Source organism: Carassius carassius, chromosome 26 (assembly GCF_963082965.1).
Source record: "Carassius carassius chromosome 26, fCarCar2.1, whole genome shotgun sequence".
Taxonomy (NCBI): domain Eukaryota; kingdom Metazoa; phylum Chordata; class Actinopteri; order Cypriniformes; family Cyprinidae; genus Carassius; species Carassius carassius.
Window position 1 is genome coordinate 11,713,655 of NC_081780.1, and position 20,806 is coordinate 11,734,460.

The following is a 20,806-nucleotide window of genomic DNA, read 5'->3' on the forward strand; positions in this document are numbered from 1 at the left end:
GCATATGCAGATCACATTCAGCTCAAAATCTCAGAGCGAGAATTTATAATTATGGAGAATCATTCAGCTCTGATTTTATATGCTCATCTGGTTTGGGAAATACAATCACATTGAGTGACACAGACTGTTGATCTACGAGGGAATCTCATGACACTTGTCATGAACGTGTTCAAATCAGAGTCGCATTACCATAATGTGCATCACTCTCATAATATGGGATTAAAATACATTACAAATATAACAATTACACTTTATTTTGATAGACATTCTATTAACTATAAGTAACTACATGTCAACCAATTCTCATTAACTTGCAACTACATGTCTACTAACTCTCTAAGTAGACTGTTAGGTTAGGTTTAAGGTTAGTACAATAAGTTGACATTTAGTCAGTATGTTGTATGTTCTAAACCCATCAAAATAAAGTGTTAGAAAATATTAAGCATACAGTCCACTAATACTGTAATGAGTGCTAGTTAACATGTAGTCGAAAAGTTACTTAATGTTAGTAGAATTTCTAAAGTGGACTATCAAAATAAAGTGTTACCAATATAATATAATTAAATATCTTAAATATATTTTTAATGTTTCTAACAAATTCAGAAATTACATTCAATAAAATTGTAGTGAATCTATTAATATTAATATTCTATATACATATCACTAATTATAATTAGGGATGCATGATAAATATCGCACAATATTTATTCCGGCATTACTGACAAGATGCAAATTAAATATCGTGCGATATTTATCATGTATCCCTACTATTAATATGCCGTAAAATTATTTAATTATAAAAAAGGATCTTAAAATTCTAAAACACATACACAAAAAAGAAAAAAAATAAGATGTAAACTGAAACCATATTTAATTCCACCCTCAATAATAATTATTTTTAGTGAAGAACATACAGAATCAGACTCTTGAATATACAGAAATCATAAAATAAATTATGATCAATACATTTATCAGCATTCCCAATTTCTGTTAATAAAAAAATATGCAATAATGGAAATCATATTTTATTTAATTGTATTTAATTGCACAGTAATGAGAACTTGCTTGAAATTTGACTAAAACGGAGGTTTGTACATTCGCAAAATATAAAAGACACTCGCTTGGTCACATTTCATAATCTCTGAGACACTATAACTTTGTTTATGCCTTGTGTTAAGATCTGTTTCTGGTGATCCAATCAGAAGCTTTTACTTTTACACTGATAAAGTCATCTTACAATGTTATAAGAGAATTGGTGTTTTTTACAAATCTATGTTCTCTTTTGACACTAGCTGATCCACAGAGTGTGGATGTGAATTTGAAAGTGCACCAATAATATGGTGAAATATTCAAATATAATTCAAAACATAACCTGTTTTCAAGGCCAGTTATAATACGGAGTGCTGTAAGCAGTTTGTTCATCCAGATAAAGATACAGATTGAGGTGTTGAACAACCTTGATGCATAGTGCAACACTTTATCTACATTCCTCTTGCTCGTCCTCCATCTCACACATAACACACACACACACACACACACACACACACACACACACACACACACACACACACACACACACACACACACACACACACACACACACACACACACACACACACACACACACACACACACTCTCACTCACTTCAGTACAACTGCCATCTCCATGACAACAGAGGCAAAGCTGCAAGAACAGGAGCACCGCAATAACAACAACATTACCAAATATAGAGTTCCTGTTGCTAAAAAAGGCAACAGGAACACACTCAGCAGAAGAAGGAGGGGCTGCTGTTCATTACAAAATGAGACGCATCAGAGCACAAATCAAACCGACTGCAGGGTTTTACAACACCTTTTATCCTTAAATGATCCTGAAACAAGCAAAATCAGAAGAAATCAAAGGAAATAAATGGAAAAGTTCAACCAAAATGACATTTCTGTCATCATTTACCTCATTGCCTGAACCTCTACAATGTTCATAGCTTCAACAAAAAGTCTTCTGCACACACGGATATTTAAAAAAAAAGTCGGCATTTATTTAATCAAAAGAAGATAAAAAAAACAGTAAAAACTGTAATATTGTGAAATAGTATTACAACTATTTTTATATTTGAGGTTTTTAAAAAGTCTCTTATGCTCACCAAGTCATTTATTTGATCAAAAAACACAATAGTTTTAAAATAAAATAAAAATAGTTAAAACAGTAATATTGTAAAATATTATTACAATTTAAAATAGCTGTTTTCTATTTCAATATATTTTAAAATGCAATTTATTCCTATGATGCCTTTTTTCTGCTGATGCATTTTTATCAGGAATATCTGATGAATAGAAAATCCAAAAGAAACATTATTACATTACATTATAACATTAATTTGAAACAGATTTATTTTATTTTTTTGCTTTATAAATCTTTACAGTCACTTTTCAATCAATCAATGTAATGCATCCTTGATGAATAAAAAACATAAATTAATATAAAAAAGCTTAAAGTTTCAGATTAATCGTGCTAAAAGGGCAGCATGAACATTCTGCTGAACATGATTTTGTGTTGTACGCAAGAAAGGAAGCAAACTAAATTTTCAGAGAGCCAAATGTTCAAGAAAGAAAAGTGAAGGAGAGTTATGAAACTCGTGCTTCATGAAGTATTAGCATCATACATATTAGCATCATTAGTATGACAAACTCGAATCTCAAGGGGCTGAGGGCATGAAATATGCAATCTGCATCATTTAACTCATCACCATTTCATCAGCGGTGTTACAGTTTAATCGCCAAAGGGGTTCTCAACATCCAGCTGGGCGCATGAAATTATCTTTTATTTCTGAATTGCTATTAAAGAGAAAATGACCACAGGGCTTTGAGAGCCTATGGGAAGATTTCAACAGAAGACACACAGCACAAGGTCACTGATAAGTGTGTGTGGACTACACTAGTTCACTCACAGTGCAAACACACACACATTTGATCACACTGGTCATCACAAAAGGTCACATCAGGATGTCATGACCCTCTCCAACCATCCGTTCTAATGGTTGCAAGTTGGTTGCTTTCACAGCTCCTCTAACACAAATCAAATTTGTATTTTGAATTTTAATTTCACAAAATTTGTGAGGGAGAACTAGCAGGTCAGTGGCTATACGAGTCCTCTGTACTGTGTGAATTCAGCCCAATGGCTGTTCTTCACATCAAGAGGCATTTTGACAGGTTTGAGTATCTCTCTCTCTCTCTCTCTCTCTCTCTCTCTCTCATATCAGAGGCTGATATACTCTCTTCCAATAATGTCTGTTATTAAAATAGACAAAAGCTATGTACATGCTTAGTGCGAACATAAACATTGTCAGTTGTAAGTTTTTGAAAATGACGCATATTTCAAATGCCGCCTGAACGTCTTTTAACTCAGAGACTTGGTCTTGTGTAATTGAGTGTGCCTCATTTTTCTACAACGGAGTACAATTGTGTTCTTAAATGTACAAAACCACTGCAAATTCTGTATATTTATTTATAAAAAAATTGGAAGGATCATATAGATAGATGAACATGTTTTCTCTTTCTAATCTCAGCCAAGAGGAACACAGGGAACATCATTCTCCAGCATCTTGCACTGTCAGAAAGGGGAGCGAGATTATTAGAACCCCTTACAGCTCAATTAATCACGGTTGGGCTTCAACACAGATAAACTGTGCCATACACACAACCTAAAACATCTAAAGAACTGTACCTGTGAACTTGTTAAAAACAGATGTCTAAGATAAAGTAAAGGACTTATTGTGGTCAGTTTTCTGATCTGAAAGAGATATTTGTTGTTCAAATCAGTTTAGCCAAATGCCACTAAATTTACACTGAAGTGGACTGAATAGGTTTAAACCAGTGCAGGTTATTTTTTGTTTCTCTTTCCTGCAACCTGAGTGAGAAAACACACACTTGTGAATAAAGTCATGCAGTCTTTAGCTCAGTTTTATTACAGTGGTTGTGTGTGTGAACATAGCTGATAAAGCATCAAGAGGATTTCCTGTCCCCACTACAGCTCAAGAGCTCCTACTGTCCACATTCAAGCACACAAAAGAACACATTTCACTGTGTCATTCTGCTTTTCTACAAAGGTTAATTACATTTTTAACAAATTTAATTACACATTGTCCTCTGCCAGGCAGATGCAGATCAAGAATCAAATCTTGACCAGAAAGCCTTGTTGAACAGAGCTTAAATCAGGTAAAAACAATAGTGTCTGAAAACACATTTTCAAATAATACACTGCAGCTCTTCTCCAAAACCTTCTGTAGTAAGCTGTCTGCTGTCTGCATAGACAGCTACCTTCTAAAGCAGCATCTTAACCAAAATAGAACCTCATTCAAAGGGATCCATATTCAAAATGCTCTGTATTTTAATAATTAAAAGGGGATTGTTGCGAATCATCCCAATTAACATGTTGCTAAGATAACTATACAAAACCCTAACAATATGCATAAACTACCTACATAGCAGATACAAATATTGAGCTATATGATTTAGTTTTAGATTAAATGGATTAAATCTTGAATTTTGTATTGATCACTGTGTTGCAGTGCTTTCTGGGAGAGTTTTCATCACAAAGCTTTCTTGAATGATTGTGCCTTAAATTTTGACTGAAAGAATGCATAATAATTTTGCAGTCATTCAATATGCAGCTCCCTCATTTTTAGAATAGAGCTGCAGAATAGAATAGAATAGAATAGAACAGAATAGAATAGAATGTTTTAAGATTACATGCCTATAACATCTATCTAGGATGATCACTATGTTGGAACAGACTTTATATATGTAATTAGTTTAGAAAAGAATAGAACAGAATAGAAAGTCTATGCTGTCTAGGTGGGCAGCTCACTAGATTGTGGTAAAGAACTCATATATAGAATTAGGGATGTCCAGATCCGATCACGTGATCGGAAATCGGGCCCGATCGCGTGGTTTCAGACTCGATCGGAATCGGACGTTACATCCCGATCAGGACTCGCATATATATATATATTCTCATTAATTTTAACACATCTTTTGTTATGCGGTGGCCCAGAGTTAGACCCTTTTGACTCCACACAGAAACAGCAACGCGTGCGGCATGACATCACTTTGTTTTCAAGAGCTGGTGTGAATAAATATAGATTCAAACTCAAAAGAGACGTGATAGTTTGCGCATGACCTGATATTTCATTCGGACCCAGGATACAGCGAGATGAACATCACAGAGCGCTAAACTCTCATGCAGTGTGTGTTTCATTCATACTCGAAGCCGGAGTGCGCTCTCGCGCTGATGTCAGGATATTCCTAATATGGACAAAAGCGTCCAGCTATGCTGTGGTGCTCACAGAAAAACAGAAACTTATGCAAACACGAAGACATTAATATACGATCACGACAATAAATTGTTCTTCAAGTCATCTCCAGCAGGTGATAAATAAAGTATGAACAATGCAGTGCTGATTGACATAGTATTTATTACAGTATAGAAACTATTCTGCATTATTATGTGATAAACAGTATTTGTAGTATATAAACAAATCATTATTATTTGTTATTGCCAGCATTTATAGATTTCTAAGCCAATTAAAAGCTAGAAATTAGAGAAAAAATAAAGTTGCCTATACTACCAGTCAGAAGTTTTTGAACAGTAAGCTTGTTAAGGTTTTTTTTTTTTTTTTAAGAATTCCCTTCTATTCACCAAGCCTGCATTTATTTGATCCAAAGTACAGCAAAACAGTAAGATTTTGAAATAGTTTTACTAGCCTATTTAAAATAGCTGTTTTATGTTTGAATATATTTCAAAATGTAATTTATTGAAGATCCTGGATCTGTTTTTTCGCTCTTCTTTATTCTTTTTTTATGTATTATAGAAGTATCGGATCGGGACTCGGTATCGGCAGATACTCAAAATCAAATGACTCGGACTCGGACTCGAGGACAAAAAAACCTGATCGGGACATCCCTATATAGAATAGAATATAGTTGTCTTATTAAATTTTTTTTCTATGCAGCCTAAAAATTATAAGGCAGACAGCTCAGTAGGTTTTGGACCAGAACTCATATATAGAATAGAATAGAATATTTATTTGTTTTACAACTGTTTCTATGCTGCCAAATATATATATATATATATATATATATATATATATATATATATATATATATATATATATATATATATATATATATATATATATATATATATATATATATATATATATATATATATATATCTGGGCAGACAGTCCACTAGGTTTTTGAACAGAACTTATATACTGTATAGAATAGAATAGAATAGAACAGAACAGAACAGAACAGAATAGAATAGAATAGAATATTTGCCACATTACTTTGGCTACTTTTCAAGCAGCTTGCAGTATACAGTGTCACAATAGGAGCAGCAGAATTTTAAATTAATGTGAAGATATCCCTGTAGTAACCTGAGGTTAGGTTTCTTGCTAAATAAGGACAGCTCAATGGCCAGCCCTTTTGGGGTTTGAACCTACAACTTTTCAGTTACAATCTCTGGTTATTAACCCCTGGGTGACTTCTCCTTATGAACAGACACTTCATCACTGGTGCCTTTGTGTTGAGATTTTAATGCAGCTAGAGGCAAATGATCCCTCATCAGTCTCTTCTTTTCTACTAGGGGAACCAGAGGCACACCTAAATGGGCCATATAGCTTATGATTAGCATACAAGACTAGACTCCTCTCCGATTGTGCATAGAGCAAATGAGGAGCTTAATTGGCCCATCAGTGTGCCGGAGTCCTCGTCAGCTCTGATGGAAGCCCACTTTAGTGATCATGAGTGCCGGGTGATGATTTAGCTACCACTAATACAGAGTGCTGTGTCATGCATACAGAGTTTTAACGCCATGTAGCGCAACAGGTTTTGTAACCCACATTTATTGGAAATCAGATTTAATTTGGTACATTTGCATACATAGCTTGGCGGCGGGCTCTATTTTGCGATAATGACCATCTGGTTGTAGATTACCATTATTTCGAAGTTTTTTGCAGAAAAGATAATGACAAATAAAAAGCATAAAATAAGAAAGAGAGAATCACATGTGACATATTCTCCACCAGTTGAAGTTAGACTGCACTTATCAGCACTAAAGCGCAGTTTGAAATGAAGAAAATAATGAAATCAATATTTAGGATTGTCATGTGCCCAACTGGAGCATTCTGGAGTTTGTTGTTGAAGACAGTGGGGGAGAACGTGCACAGTTGTGTCTCTTTTTAATCCTGTGGGCGCTCAGCATGCAGGCAACATTGCCCAAAAGAGGGCCAGCGCAGATAAACGAGGGATTGTGGTTGACTGAAAAGAGGACAAACATGACTCTGATAGAATGCACTGAGCACTCTGACGGGGATGAAAAAAGGGCCCATTCACACTCTTCTAAGAGAATAATAATTCACAAACACAGAGCAAGAAACCAACAGAGAGAAAGAGACTTTGCAGAAAAGAGACAACATCATACACAGTTGCCTCAAACAGATAACCTAAGCCACAGTAACAAACATATGAATTTCACCAGCATTAAATATAAAATATCTAACCAAGTGGCAACTGTAAACAAATGATGCTAGAGCTTTTCTCAGAACTAATTTGACTATTCTGAGTGGTATTATCTGGTCCCAATTGGTTTTATTTATTCAATAACCACCTTCAGTCCAGTTTAATCAGGCCCTATCTGCACTGATAATAGCACTAGATAGAGCCTAATTTGCAAAGGTCAGTGCTACTCTCATAAATAAGCGTGCCACTATTGCCAAACACAGAAAGCAGGCAGTAAACAGAATTGAGTAAAAAAAAATATATATATATTTTTTCTGAACATTTTTTAGCAATCCTGGCAACAGTAATTCATCGAATGCTGATGAAATGGATAAAGACAACTGTGCCATGTAAACTTTATTCAGCAGTTTTTCAGCGGGTATTTGTGCTGTTACATGATATATCCATATCATTTATTTTATGCTCATGAATTTTGGCATATTGTTAGTGAATTATCTCAGTGAAAAATCTGTTGCAGGAAGAATTTTCAATTAGAACTTGCTTGCAAATTTCCAAAATAATTACAAATAAACTGCAAGTAACACGTTAAATTAAATGTGACATTTTAGAGTAGAATTTTTTTTTATTGTATATTTTGCCATTTAGAATTATAAATAACAATTAATATTACTAAAATTATGTTTTATTGACAACTTTACAATGTACGTTTTGTAATGTTTAATTACAAATAATGTACAAATGTACAACAATTTACATTTATAATAATTTATAATGAATGCAATTTAGAATTAATATACATTTTTATAATAAAATATTAATATTTTGCGAAGTGTGCTTCTCTAATTATTATTTGTTAATGAATGCCACTTGGTTTAATAATGCAATTACTTTCATATGCTTTTAAGGATGCGTGTTTAATTGTCTAAGCACTTTTTGGGAACACTAAAGCTTGATCTTACTATACTGTAACTGATGCTAATCAAATAAAAACACTCAAGTTTGAAGAAAGAGTGAAAATGAGGGCGGCTTGGGACAATTGCATATCAAAGCATGAAGAGAATCCACCCGTTGGGCATGTGCATATTTATAATAGCCATATAATTAAGATGAAGAATGCTCAGTATCTTAGCATAGATGTAAGACAGTACTGCTCTTGTGTGTGTGTGACTCCCACACACAGATGCTGCGATAGTTAATGCCCGACTATGTTTTATCTAAAAGAGCACCATTAACCTTGAGAGCAGAATAACATAATAGACTTGGTGTGCATGTGTGTTCCTGCGTGCGCGTGCGTGTGTGTACCTGGGGGCGGATGACTCTCTCAATGTTCCTCAGGGCAGTATCAGGTGAAGGAGGTGAGCAGTCAGGAGTCAGGCCTGTAGAATCATCACCATGGTTACCTAGCTCAGCATCACTGACCGACACATGTGAGAAGTGGCCTTCGGTGAGACAAAAACAGAGCGATTGAGATACACTGAAATTAAAACCCACATGATTTATACATTAAAAACAATGAGCCTGAAGAGACCTCTAGGACAGAACTGGGCAGCCAAATGTATTACTGCCATTGATTCTAAAGTCACTGGCTAGAAGCGGTACTTATGGGAAGCAAAAGGGCTTTTGGAAAGAGATGTAGAAATTCAATGAAATCACTTCCAGCAATAGCTGGAAAAAGGTCTGAAGGGGACCTTCAATGCTAATGAAATGGCTGAACACTGAGCATTTAACGCAGAGCCTTTGCACCATTACTTTTAACACTCTAAAATCCAGTGTGACACACAGAGGTGAAAGGTTTTATTAATATGTCAGCTTTTGTCAGTGTCATTTACCATAGAAAATAATTTTCACTCACCCCATACTTTGTAAAAAACAGACTTTGCTCTAACATTGTTATCTGTGTGTGCTCCATAAGGCTAATTCATACTGCTGAAAAACTCAACAAACTGTGCAAACGTGTGATTAATGCATAGACTGAAGACAAGGTAGACAAATAAAGTTCCAGCATTTTAAATAAGAATCCACATAGAATAAAGCAGCAAACACAAGAATCACCATCAGATAGAAATAAACTCCAACTAAAACCAACATACTCCATTAGATGGCAATAAACTCCAACCAACACCAACAGAAACCAACAAACTAAATCAGATACCAATAAACTCCAACCAACACAACAAACTCCATCAGATAGTAATCAACTCCTACAAAACCAACATACTCCATCAGATAGCAATAAAATCTAACCAACACAAACCAACATACTTCATCAGACACCAGCAAACTCCATCAGAAACCAATAAACTCCAACCAACACAAACTAAATCCATCAGATATCAATACAATCCATCCAACACCAACACACTTCATCAGACACCAACAAACTCCATCAGACACTTTTAAACTCCAGTCAACACAAACAGACTCCATCAGATACCAATAAATTCCAACTAGCACCAACAAATACCAACAAAACCAAACTAATGCTTTTACAAGTGGTAAATAATGATTACAAACAGATTTAAGATTCTTTGGTGACATCTTTTTGGTGATAGATGACTAACAAAACACAATAATGTTATAGTTTTTAGAGATGTACTAGCATAGTTACATGATATTATTGAATTACCTTACAAATACCATGATGCATGAATATGGCAAACATTCAGTTCAATGGTTTTACCATCGGACACCATTACTGTACCATGGTACCACTATTGTACTTTTTAAGGGAAGCATGCCTTGTACAAAGTCATAAATTATTTTGTATTGTTCTCAATCCTATGAGAAAACAACTATTAATATAATTATAATTAACAATGTTGGTAACAAGATCTCATCCCTCAGATCAGTACAACATGCTGTGTGTGTCTGTCTATGTGCGTTTTGGTTTCAAGAGACATAATCTGAAAATAGCATGTGTACTGTACATTATCATCTGAGCAGATTTCCCTAGAGTGGTATCACTCTCTGTGAATGAGGGATGAAACAGAGGTAAAGAGAAAGAAAGAGAGAATAACAAGGTGAAGAGTGGGCTACATCCTACTCCTCCACCAAATTACTGAGAAAAACCTTTTCCATCAATCACACACAGCTAATACTGTTTGAAAGCCATTCTGTTCAAAAATGGTAACTTCATCCCTTTAAATGCAATCTCTGTTTCTCCAGTCCTGCATGAAGGAATGCAGAAAACAGTATGGCATGATTAAGTTAGCTTTAAACAAGTGACTATCAAGTGAGTCAATAAGCCCTACAGCATCCATGAGGACAAAATCAGAGACAAATCCAAGCTGCATGTTTTTTAAATCAGTTGATTGCCAACTAAAAGGAAGGAGATGAGCAACAAGATTTGCCATAGTCAAAACACTAGAGACTTAAGGCGAAAAGCATAATTTTCCCCTGTATTCCACCATAACAGTAAACAAGTGGGTAATTAGGCAATAAAACACATCAAATCCAAGCATGCACATATGTTTACTTAGGTATACAACAGTCCCCAAAACTGGGGAAAAAATCTTAAATCTTAATCTGACAAATAAAATGGAAGAAGAAAATAAAAAAAAGATTTATATTCATTTAATCACCTTTATCATCAGGGTCATTGCAACCTTTTATAATTTCCGTCTACTGAACACAAAAGGAACATTTTGAATACTCAATGTAAAATCAGAGCATTCCACATTCAAAAATGATCAAAAAGCACAATAAATATATTAGAAAATTAGTTCAAATTATAGATTGGTACCTCATTCTAAATTTAAGTCATCATTCACTGAACATCTTCCTCTCCAGTGAGTTGTAGACAGATTGTTGATTCGGAGAGTCAAGTAGCAGAACAATTAGGCCATCCTTAAAAATATTTTGGTTTGCAGTAACAGTAATTTTTTAAAAAAAAAGGGTCGGTAGGTCGGTCTATATTTTTTTTTTCAAGTTTCAATGTAAAAAAAAAAAAAAGAAATTTTTTGTGATGTGATGACGTCGGTATGAATTTAAACAAATCAGCATATCGTGACGTCACTGACTGGGTCTTCAACCCGTGCCTTCGGGCGCATCATTGAAAACCTCATTTTGATGCAGGCTATATAGACCACAAACAAATTTAAATCTTTGTCAAAAACATGTTTATTGCATAAATTTCAGGTGAGAAAAAAAATGAGGTACTGTTTTACTTGCATCCACCGCTACATATCAATGCAACCTACAAATGAGAGAACGTTTACTTTGCTTTCTTGGGTTGTTACTTTTGTGAAAAAAAATCCTGTTTGATTTGAGTGACGAGTGTTCAAAATGTTGTAAAATCGATTTTGCATGTCTAAAGTTTTATACGGCAAATAACACAAAATATAGGTAAATCCACGGACAACAGGCAGGAGGAATGTAAAGATTCAATATATTGGTAAAGACCAATATTTCTGATGATTTATTGGCGTGAAGTTACGTGCACAATGACAAACAGGAGCGCAACATTTTCGAAAAACAATAAGCAGAGTGGACTGCCATAATGCAAAACATTTACTGCAGGCTTCAAACATGGCTGTGTTTACGATTAAATTTCAACAACAACAAAAAAATCGCATAGGCGATTTTCTTAGGCTGTCAAAAAATTTTTTTGCGAATATTCGTCGAATTTAAAATAAAAATCCACATTCGAATGTGCATTCGAATTTTAAGTGTGCATTAAGGAAGCTGCCTTATGAGCCCCGGTACGTGTTCCATTCCATCTCGCCACGCGCACAGCTGTCTTCACAACTTTCAAAGGCGGACGAGCTCGACACACAGTATCTGCTTTCACATCTTTCACCTCGTGTACGCGCACGATGCGATGTATGTGCCATTGCATTATAAGGTTATGTTAGCCTATCCAGTTGAAGCCACTTAAAAAAAAAAAGAACATCAATGTGGAGAAGATCTTGTTTACATCAAAACTGAAACCAAGCCGTTCACACAGAATGAATATTTCGCGCATTTTCTAGAGGGACACCGTTGGACTCGCGTCTCGCACAAGAGAGCCGCATGTTTAGAAAGACATGTAAAATTTAAGTATTAATTTAATTTTATAAAAATATCTCGAGACTTTATGTTGGGTTTTTGTTCCCCATCCCACTGCATCTCATGTTTTTAAATGAAAAAATGTATCCTGTGTGACTGGTTTTCCGCCCTTTTTATTTATTTAACAATGCATGCATACATGATGCTGTTTTGTTTATAGTTCTTTAAGCAACTTAATTAATAAACATTTTAAATGTTTTTTTTCACAGTCATGTATTCTAATGCTTTGAATAAACATGCAGTAATATTTTGCTCGATGCGCTATCTTGACCCTCAGAAGAGAAGCAAAAAGCTTTTCTTCACCCTAACTGAAATTATGCATTTAAAATTCGAACACAATTCGAATTTTGATCATATTTAAGTAAAAAATTAGAATTTAGTTTTTCAGCTATTTTGACAGCCCTTGGCGATTCAAGCCCGAAACTGTAGGAGACTGAATACCGGCTGAATTCACATTTCTGTTGTAAAAAGAGAAACATTGTGCAGAAGTATTATTTGCTGTTATGCGTGTTTGTCCGAAGCTGCAGTTGCTGTGTGACGCCTGTTCAAAAAAAAAAAAAAAACCTGGACGCGCTCCGAGAAAAGGTCGTTAAAATCATTTTCTTATTTTCGTTTTCGAAACTTGTGTTGGTTGATTTGTGCTTGATTCGTACAATAGATTTTCGAACATAAAGTGACAGTCGACACAGTCACGGTTTTAGACTAGAGAGGAGAAGGGATGGGAAAAGATCTGGGCACAGTTTTTCCAGAACTTCGTGCCAAGTTAAAGCGGTGTCGAGCTGTTTTAATGAATTTTTTTAGATGTATTATGGTGCCCGAACCTGTATGACTTTGAACAGTGACCACGAACATTTAGTTTACTGCAGCCGCAGCCATCATTACCAAGCGCGAACCGTTGACTCTGACAGTGAGTGAGAGTATGAGATGAAGCGAACGCACAGGCCACAGTGTGACATCCGTGTAAACACAGATGACGTCAAGGGTTTTTTTTTATTAAAGAAGATAGCCTTCATTTGTATGTAAGCCAAGGCAATTTATATATTTACAATACTTACTTAAATATAATTAATATTATTTTATTGCGTTTGTATTAGTTGTTTGAAGAGTTAAAAAAAAATTGGTCGGTCTTAACGCAAATTTACAATCGGCAAGTCGGTCGGACTAAAAGCAAAAAAAAATAAAAAATTGAGTCAGTGCTAAATTGACAGGGTCGGTCGGGTTACGGCAAACAAGAATATTTTTAAGGATGGCCTTAGTTTGTGAGTGAAATCAGACCATTCATTCAGGCTGCTGCAATTAGTTACAACTACTTCTACTTTGTTGAGATAACTTAAGTTTCCAACTTAAGTAAACTAAAGTTAAATGAACTGAACATACTATTTTAAATCACTTACTTTTTTGTTGAAAGTTGAAACAACACATAAGTAATTATTTTAATATCCAGAGTTATGGAAGCCCATTTCTGCCACTGATTTTTTTATTTTTGAGCAATAAAAAACAATTCTGAGAAATGAAGTCAGAATTATTAGATATAAACTTGAAATTATGAGTTATAAAGTTATAATAGTGGTAAAAACTATATAAACTATGCAAGTATAAACATGCAACTGCGAGAAATAAAGTCAGAATTGTTAGATATACAGTAATGTTGCAATTCTGAGAAAAAAAAGTACAAATTGTGAGATTTACACTCGCATTTCTGAGAAAAAGAAACACAATGGAAGTTTTTATCACGCAATACATACTTTATAACTCACAAATGCGAGTTTGTACTGTGTAATTCTGAGAAAAAAGGTCAGAAATGCAAGTTTTTATCTACAAACCCAATTCCAAAAATGTTGGGACACTGTACAAATTGTGAATAAAAATAGAATGCAATGATGTGGAAGTTTCAAATTCAATATTTTATTCAGAATTCAACATAGATGACATATCAAATGTTTAAACCGATAAAATTTATCATTTTAAGGGAAAAATAAGTTGATTTTAAATTTCATGGCATCAACACATTTCAAAAAAGTTGGGACAAGGCCATGTTTACTTACCACTGTGTGGCATCCCCTCTTCTTTTTATAACAGTCTGCAAATGTCCGGGACTGACAAACGACTGAGGAGACAAGTTGCTCAAATTTAGGAATAGGAATGTTGTCCCATTCTTGTCTAATACAGGCTTCTAGTTGCTCAGCTGTCTTAGGTCTTCTTTGTCGCATCTTCCTCTTTATGATGCAGCAAATGTTTTCTATGGGTGAAAGATCTGGACTGCAGGCTGGCCATTTCAGTACCCGCTTCCTTCTTCTACGCAGCCATGATGTTGTAATTGATGCAGTATGTGGTCTGGCATTGTCATGTTGGAAAATGCAAGGTCTTCCCTGAAAGAGATGCAAGGTCTTCTGGATGGGAGCATATGTTGTTCTAGAACTTGGATATACCTTTCAGCATTGATGGTGCCTTTCCAGATGTGTAAGCTGCCCATGCCACACGCACTCATGCAACCCCATACCATCAGAGATGCAGGCTTCTGAACTGAGCGCTGATAACAACTTGGGTTGTGCTTGTCGTCTTTAGTCCGGATGACATGGCGTCCCAGTTTTCCAAAAAGAACTTCAAATTTTGATTTGTCTGACCACAGAACAGTTTTCCACTTTGTCACAGTCCATTTTAAATGAGCCTTGGCCCAGAGAAAACACCTGCGCTTCTGGATCATGTTTAGATATGGCTTCTTTTTTGACCTATAGAGTTTTAGCCGGCAGCAGCAAATGGCACGCTGGATTGTGTTCACCGACAATGTTTTCTGGAAGTATTCCTGAGCCCATGTTGTGATTTCCATTACAGTAGCGTTCCTGTATGTGATGCAGTGGCGTCTAAGGGCCTGAAGATCACGGGCATCCAGTATGGTTTTCCGGCCTTGAGCCTTAAGCACAGAGATTGTTCCAGATTCTCTGAATCTCTGTAAATGATGATAACTTCAAACTCTTTGCAATTTTTCTCTGAGAAACTCCTTTCTGATATTGCTCCACTATTTTTCGCCACAGCATTGGGGGAATTGGTGATCCTCTGCCCATCTTGACTTCTGAGAGACACTGCCACTCTGAGAGGCATTTTTTTTATACCCAATCATGTTCCCAGTTGACCTAACAAGTTGCAAATTGGTCCTCCAGCTGTTCCTTATATGTACATTTAACTTTTCCGGACTCTTATTGCTACCTGTCCCAACTTTTTTTGGAATGTGTAGCTCTCATGAAATCCAAAATTTCAAAATGTCTTACTTTCAACATTTGATATGTTATCTATATTCTATTGTGAATGAAACATAAGTTTATGAGATTTGTAAATTATTCCATTCCTTTTTTACTCACAATTTGTACAGTGTCCCAACTTTTTTGGAATTGGGTTTGTAGCAATTCTGACTTCATAACTCAATTGGGGGTTTACAGTATATCTCACAATTCTGAGAAAAAGTCAGAATTGTAAGTTTATTTCTCAGAATTCTGACTTTATAACTGCAACTGCAAGATGTAAACCCACAATTGCGAGACAAACAGCCAGAATTGTGAGCCCCCAGAAGAGCTGGGATTTTAAAGAAATAATGACTTGTATTTATATTTGCTTGAAGATACAGAGTGCAGAAATTATATGAATCACTTTCAAAATTTATTTAGCAGATTTTTTAACCGTTAAGATCAGTGATATTTTAGTATTATTGATATATTATTATAGTATTTATTAATATATTTAATTTATAAATAGTTAAATATTTTCTATTTACTTTTATAGCAGCTTTAGTTTTAGTCATTTTAGTACATTTCTAATTTTAATTTCTTAAGTTTTTTCATCTAATATTTATATTTTATTTCATCTTTATTTCAATTATCAAAAAACATTTTTTAGTTTTAGTTTAGTTCTAGCAACATTGTTCTGGAGTTTAACAGTCCCAATCCTCATTCACTCCCATTATACTAAATAGAGCCAGGACATTCTTCAAAATTTCACCTTGTTGAAAGGAACAACATATATTTGCATTTCACGCATATTCAGAACAACCTAAGGGTGGGTAATTAAGTTGTACTTACTATTAGCTTTATATAAAAACAATAGATGACTACGGTATGTCCTCATTTAGTTAGTTAGGTAAATGCAAATCTGGGAAAGACAATGAAAGAAACCATTGGTGTTAAATCCATTTAAACAGGCCTTGGAAAATCATAGATCACTCTTGATGGTGTTTGTTCCTGTCTTCGCACACATTTGAAACCTTAGCATGTTTCACAATAAACCCACCACTGTGGCTCAGAGATAAGACACACTCTTTGCTGGATATTTCAGACTTCACCTCACTCATACGCAAGTACTTTAACCAACATATGTCAGCCTTATAGAATGACACTGAAATTACATGATAAAATGATATTCTGTATTCATGGTGAACGCTGAGCAGACTAATGAATTACAGAAATACCATTAAGTCAGTTGGGTCCACACAGACACAAACTTCTACACGCAGCTCATTTCTTCCCTTCAAACACAAGTGTCATGAATACTGACGAGCTTGGTTCCTCTAGTATGCAAATGATGGCAAAATATTCATGAACCACTAAACTGAGCGGCATTAATAATTGAAACAAAATAGCAGACTTGATTGTCGCTTGCACACATGCTTATATTTGTACTTTCTTTATTGACGTCTGTCAAGAGTCCCATTTAAAACAAAAATGTTTGTGTTGGATCAAAACACAAAGTCCTCGCTGGGGGGATCGTAGTAGTGCATGTGAGAAAGAAGGATCCTAACGGAGCTTGGTGGGAAAGAGTGTGACGGTCAAAACTGCTCGCAGCTGTTTTTGTGGATCTGTGAATGCAGTAGTAAGCTCAGTGGGGCTTGACCCTGCTGGTAATGGGCAGGAAGCCGGGGATGAACTTGACTTGTGTTTTACTCTTTCATCCATTAGCCATTAACCTCTCTGAGCTGTGGTGCTGAGGGAGAAATGAGGCATGTAGGAGTCATGGGAACACCGAGACTCTTCAGACACAGATGCTGAAAGATTAGCAGGACATTACTTCAGCTGCATAGAAATATGGATATCCAAACATATTACTATGTGCAGTTTTGGTGGCACAACTACCAAATTTAATGATGCAACTGCCAGAGTTTTTAGTACTATATTGTACATTTCAAACTAACTGATGGATTTAACATTCTGCCTGGACCAGTTGGTACTTCCAGTGAATATAAAAGTAAATCAAATAAAACAATAATTAAATACATTCTGTATTTATGTTAAATAAAGTAATATATAAAATGTATATAAATTGAATTTATGTTTATTATATATATACGTTGAATTTATTTATATTTAATTTAGGCCCATATCTTCATTTACCCCACCACATTGGTCAAAGCACTGATTCAGTATTCCAGTATTTTAATCTCAATACTTTTTGTTCATGCAATCACAGTCACTTGTGACCTGGTGTCCAAAACAGCTTTATAACCAAAAAAAATTACTTACTTTTGGTTCTACAAAAGAAAGTAAGTCTTTCAGGTTTGAAACGACATGAGGGTGACTAAATGATGACAGAAAATATATATATATATATATATATATATCTTTTTTTTTATTAATGAAATTATACTCTAAAAAATAAACTAAAACTACCAGCAGGCGGCAGTAAATGTCTTTATGAGTCATTCATTCAACTGATTCATTCAGGAATGAAGTAAATTGCTGTCTCTATGAATGGGCCTTTGAATCACTGGTTTACATGATTTGTTTAAAACGCGGATTCATTCAAACACTGCTATGTTGCTCAAAGACGCACAACAATTCTGCTGTGACTTTATACAGTAGGTGATATTTTTGTTGACAAAATTGAACAAAAACACACAATATTGCATTTAAAATAAAACAAAATATGAACTTCTTATTTAATGAACTATTGTAGAAATCACATTTGCACTCATGCTTTTCGTGACAAAAACAACACTTGTGTGATAAACAGTAGCTCTCCCTGCTCATGTGATATCAATTATCATATAATATAAATATTAGAGAAGAACTAATGGGGATTTTTGTGCCCCAATGTCTTGAATTTTAGGCCATAACTGTGTTTATATAGATCATATTTGTCAACAGTCAACTGTATGAAATGTAAGATGCTGTACAGATCTGGGGCCGGAGTCAGTGTGTTAAAAATGCAATAAAGTATTTAAATCACGTTATTTTTTCATAACTAATTAATTGACTCATTAAACTGGCAGCCCTAATATATATATATATATATATATACATATAATTTTTTTTTGGTGCTGTCAATTGATTAAACAAATTAATTGATAGCAATTGATAGATTAAACCCACCTAACATTACGATTTTTAAATAAACTTTTATATTGCAATAATTTCACATTCAATCTTCAAATTAATGTTGAAACTTAAAGATAATTTTTTATATTTTTTTTTAATGGTGTTTTTATTTATTTTTATTTTTTATGGAAGGCGACTATGACTGATACAGAGACTTTGTCTCTATGAAATAGTTTTTTCTCTATTAAACATTGACTGCAGTCATTCAACATCAAAGTATAATTGAGAGCTCTCAATTACATTTATCTTTTAAAACTAACTTCTAATTTAAGTTAACTTAAAACAATCTTCATATAAACCCATTATAATAAATGTCATATTTACCTGTGCCCTTCAGCAAGTAGAACATATACAGAAATTGAATAAAATTATCCAACACTAAGTTCAAAATTAAATGTAGATGAATCCAGGTTACATAAGCTATTGATTGCCTCTTTTTCTTTTGTTCTTTGATTAACAGACATCACAGCAGCTGGGTTATTATGTTATTTTGGCTGCTTTAAGAGCAGCTGTTTCTGATCTCTCACCCAGCCACATCAAAGTACTGAAACAAAAATGATTTGTTAATATTTATGCCCACTTTGTCTTCTTTCACACCACCATCATTTCACTAATTATTTTTTACATATTTGGATAAACAATCAAAAGAAAGCACATACATATGATTTGTTGAAGAATGTTAATGTTGGACAAGAGTAGATCTGAGGCCACATACTGGAAAAAAGTCTTACATTAGGCTCATCACATGACCGTAATTGAGCACGACTTGCTCATTTAAGTCAAAAAAAGGAGGAAGAGGAAAAGGAGAGGACAGACAGAAGATAGGGACACAGAAAAGATAAATAAACAGGAAAAGACACACCAAAGCAGCTGTAACGGGACTTATGCTGAGCCTCGTCTTGATTCTTTCCACCCAAATCCTGTTTTGACAAGCCGTCACTTAATAAATCCTCAGCAAATCCCACACAGTCAGTCTGATCGTGTAACATAACACAATATTGCTTGCAAAAGCTGGGTGGAAATGGTTACCTAGATGACACAGCCAGCTAACTAGCTTCCCACCTTTATTCCTGTTGCCTGTTGATTTTAAAAGTTAGCTTTCATGATTATCCTCGAAGATTTTTTCATTTTAAACACATATTGCTTTAGTCTTACCAAACATTTCACAACTGCTTTGTGGCTTGCAAGTCATTATTTGCAAGTCATGGTTAACATTCTTGCACAGACTCACACAGGATATGACCTAGAGAGGTGAACTATGAGCACATATTTCTGCTTCTCTTATTATCTGAACAGTATTCAACTGTGACAGAAATTAGAAAAACTGCAAACCTCAGGCAACATGAAATCAAAATGCACTCTAAAAATTTGTCCTTGGAGACCATGAATCCATTCAACCCAACACAGTGATTATCCCGTCATAACGGTGATGTGCAAGCATCTCTATTTTTTCTCGGATATACCGGTGCGAGTGTTTTGATTGGTCCTGTGCTTTCCTGCAGTGTTGACTATAATCAGGCAGAGAAAAGAGTCCTGCAAGCTGTGATTTCATGCTTGTGGAGATATCGAGAGGCCAAAAATAGAGCTGGTCAAAATCCACAAATCTTCACACAAACATCAGCACAAGCACCAACAGAGGGTTACAGTACAGTAACACAGGAAATAGTTTCATAAAACACACACACACATAGATGAAGTGAAGACCTGTGAAGTACTGTGCTGCTACATTAATAGAGTCGTCTGCGAGATAAACAGCGACTGCGGCTGCATCAGGTGTGAATCACTGGCCTACAGGCGACATGGCTCACTGCGTCTCCATGACAACTTGCAGGTGACTCACCAACCTCTCTGGGTAAGGCTAAAGCTGTTTCCATGACAAC

The 20,806-nt window shown here is 35.0% G+C and overlaps 1 protein-coding gene across 4 annotated transcripts in view; it reads right to left on the reverse strand.

Annotated features, from left to right (window-relative positions):
* anks1b (ankyrin repeat and sterile alpha motif domain containing 1B) overlaps nt 1-20,806 on the reverse strand; it is a 178,652-nt gene that overhangs the window by 73,038 nt on the left and 84,808 nt on the right. For all 4 annotated transcript variants that reach the window (XM_059511230.1, XM_059511228.1, XM_059511227.1 and 1 more), the window contains one exon: nt 8,824-8,960. In XM_059511230.1, the coding sequence (XP_059367213.1) occupies nt 8,824-8,960 (137 nt within the window). The remainder of the gene's footprint in view (nt 1-8,823; nt 8,961-20,806) is intronic.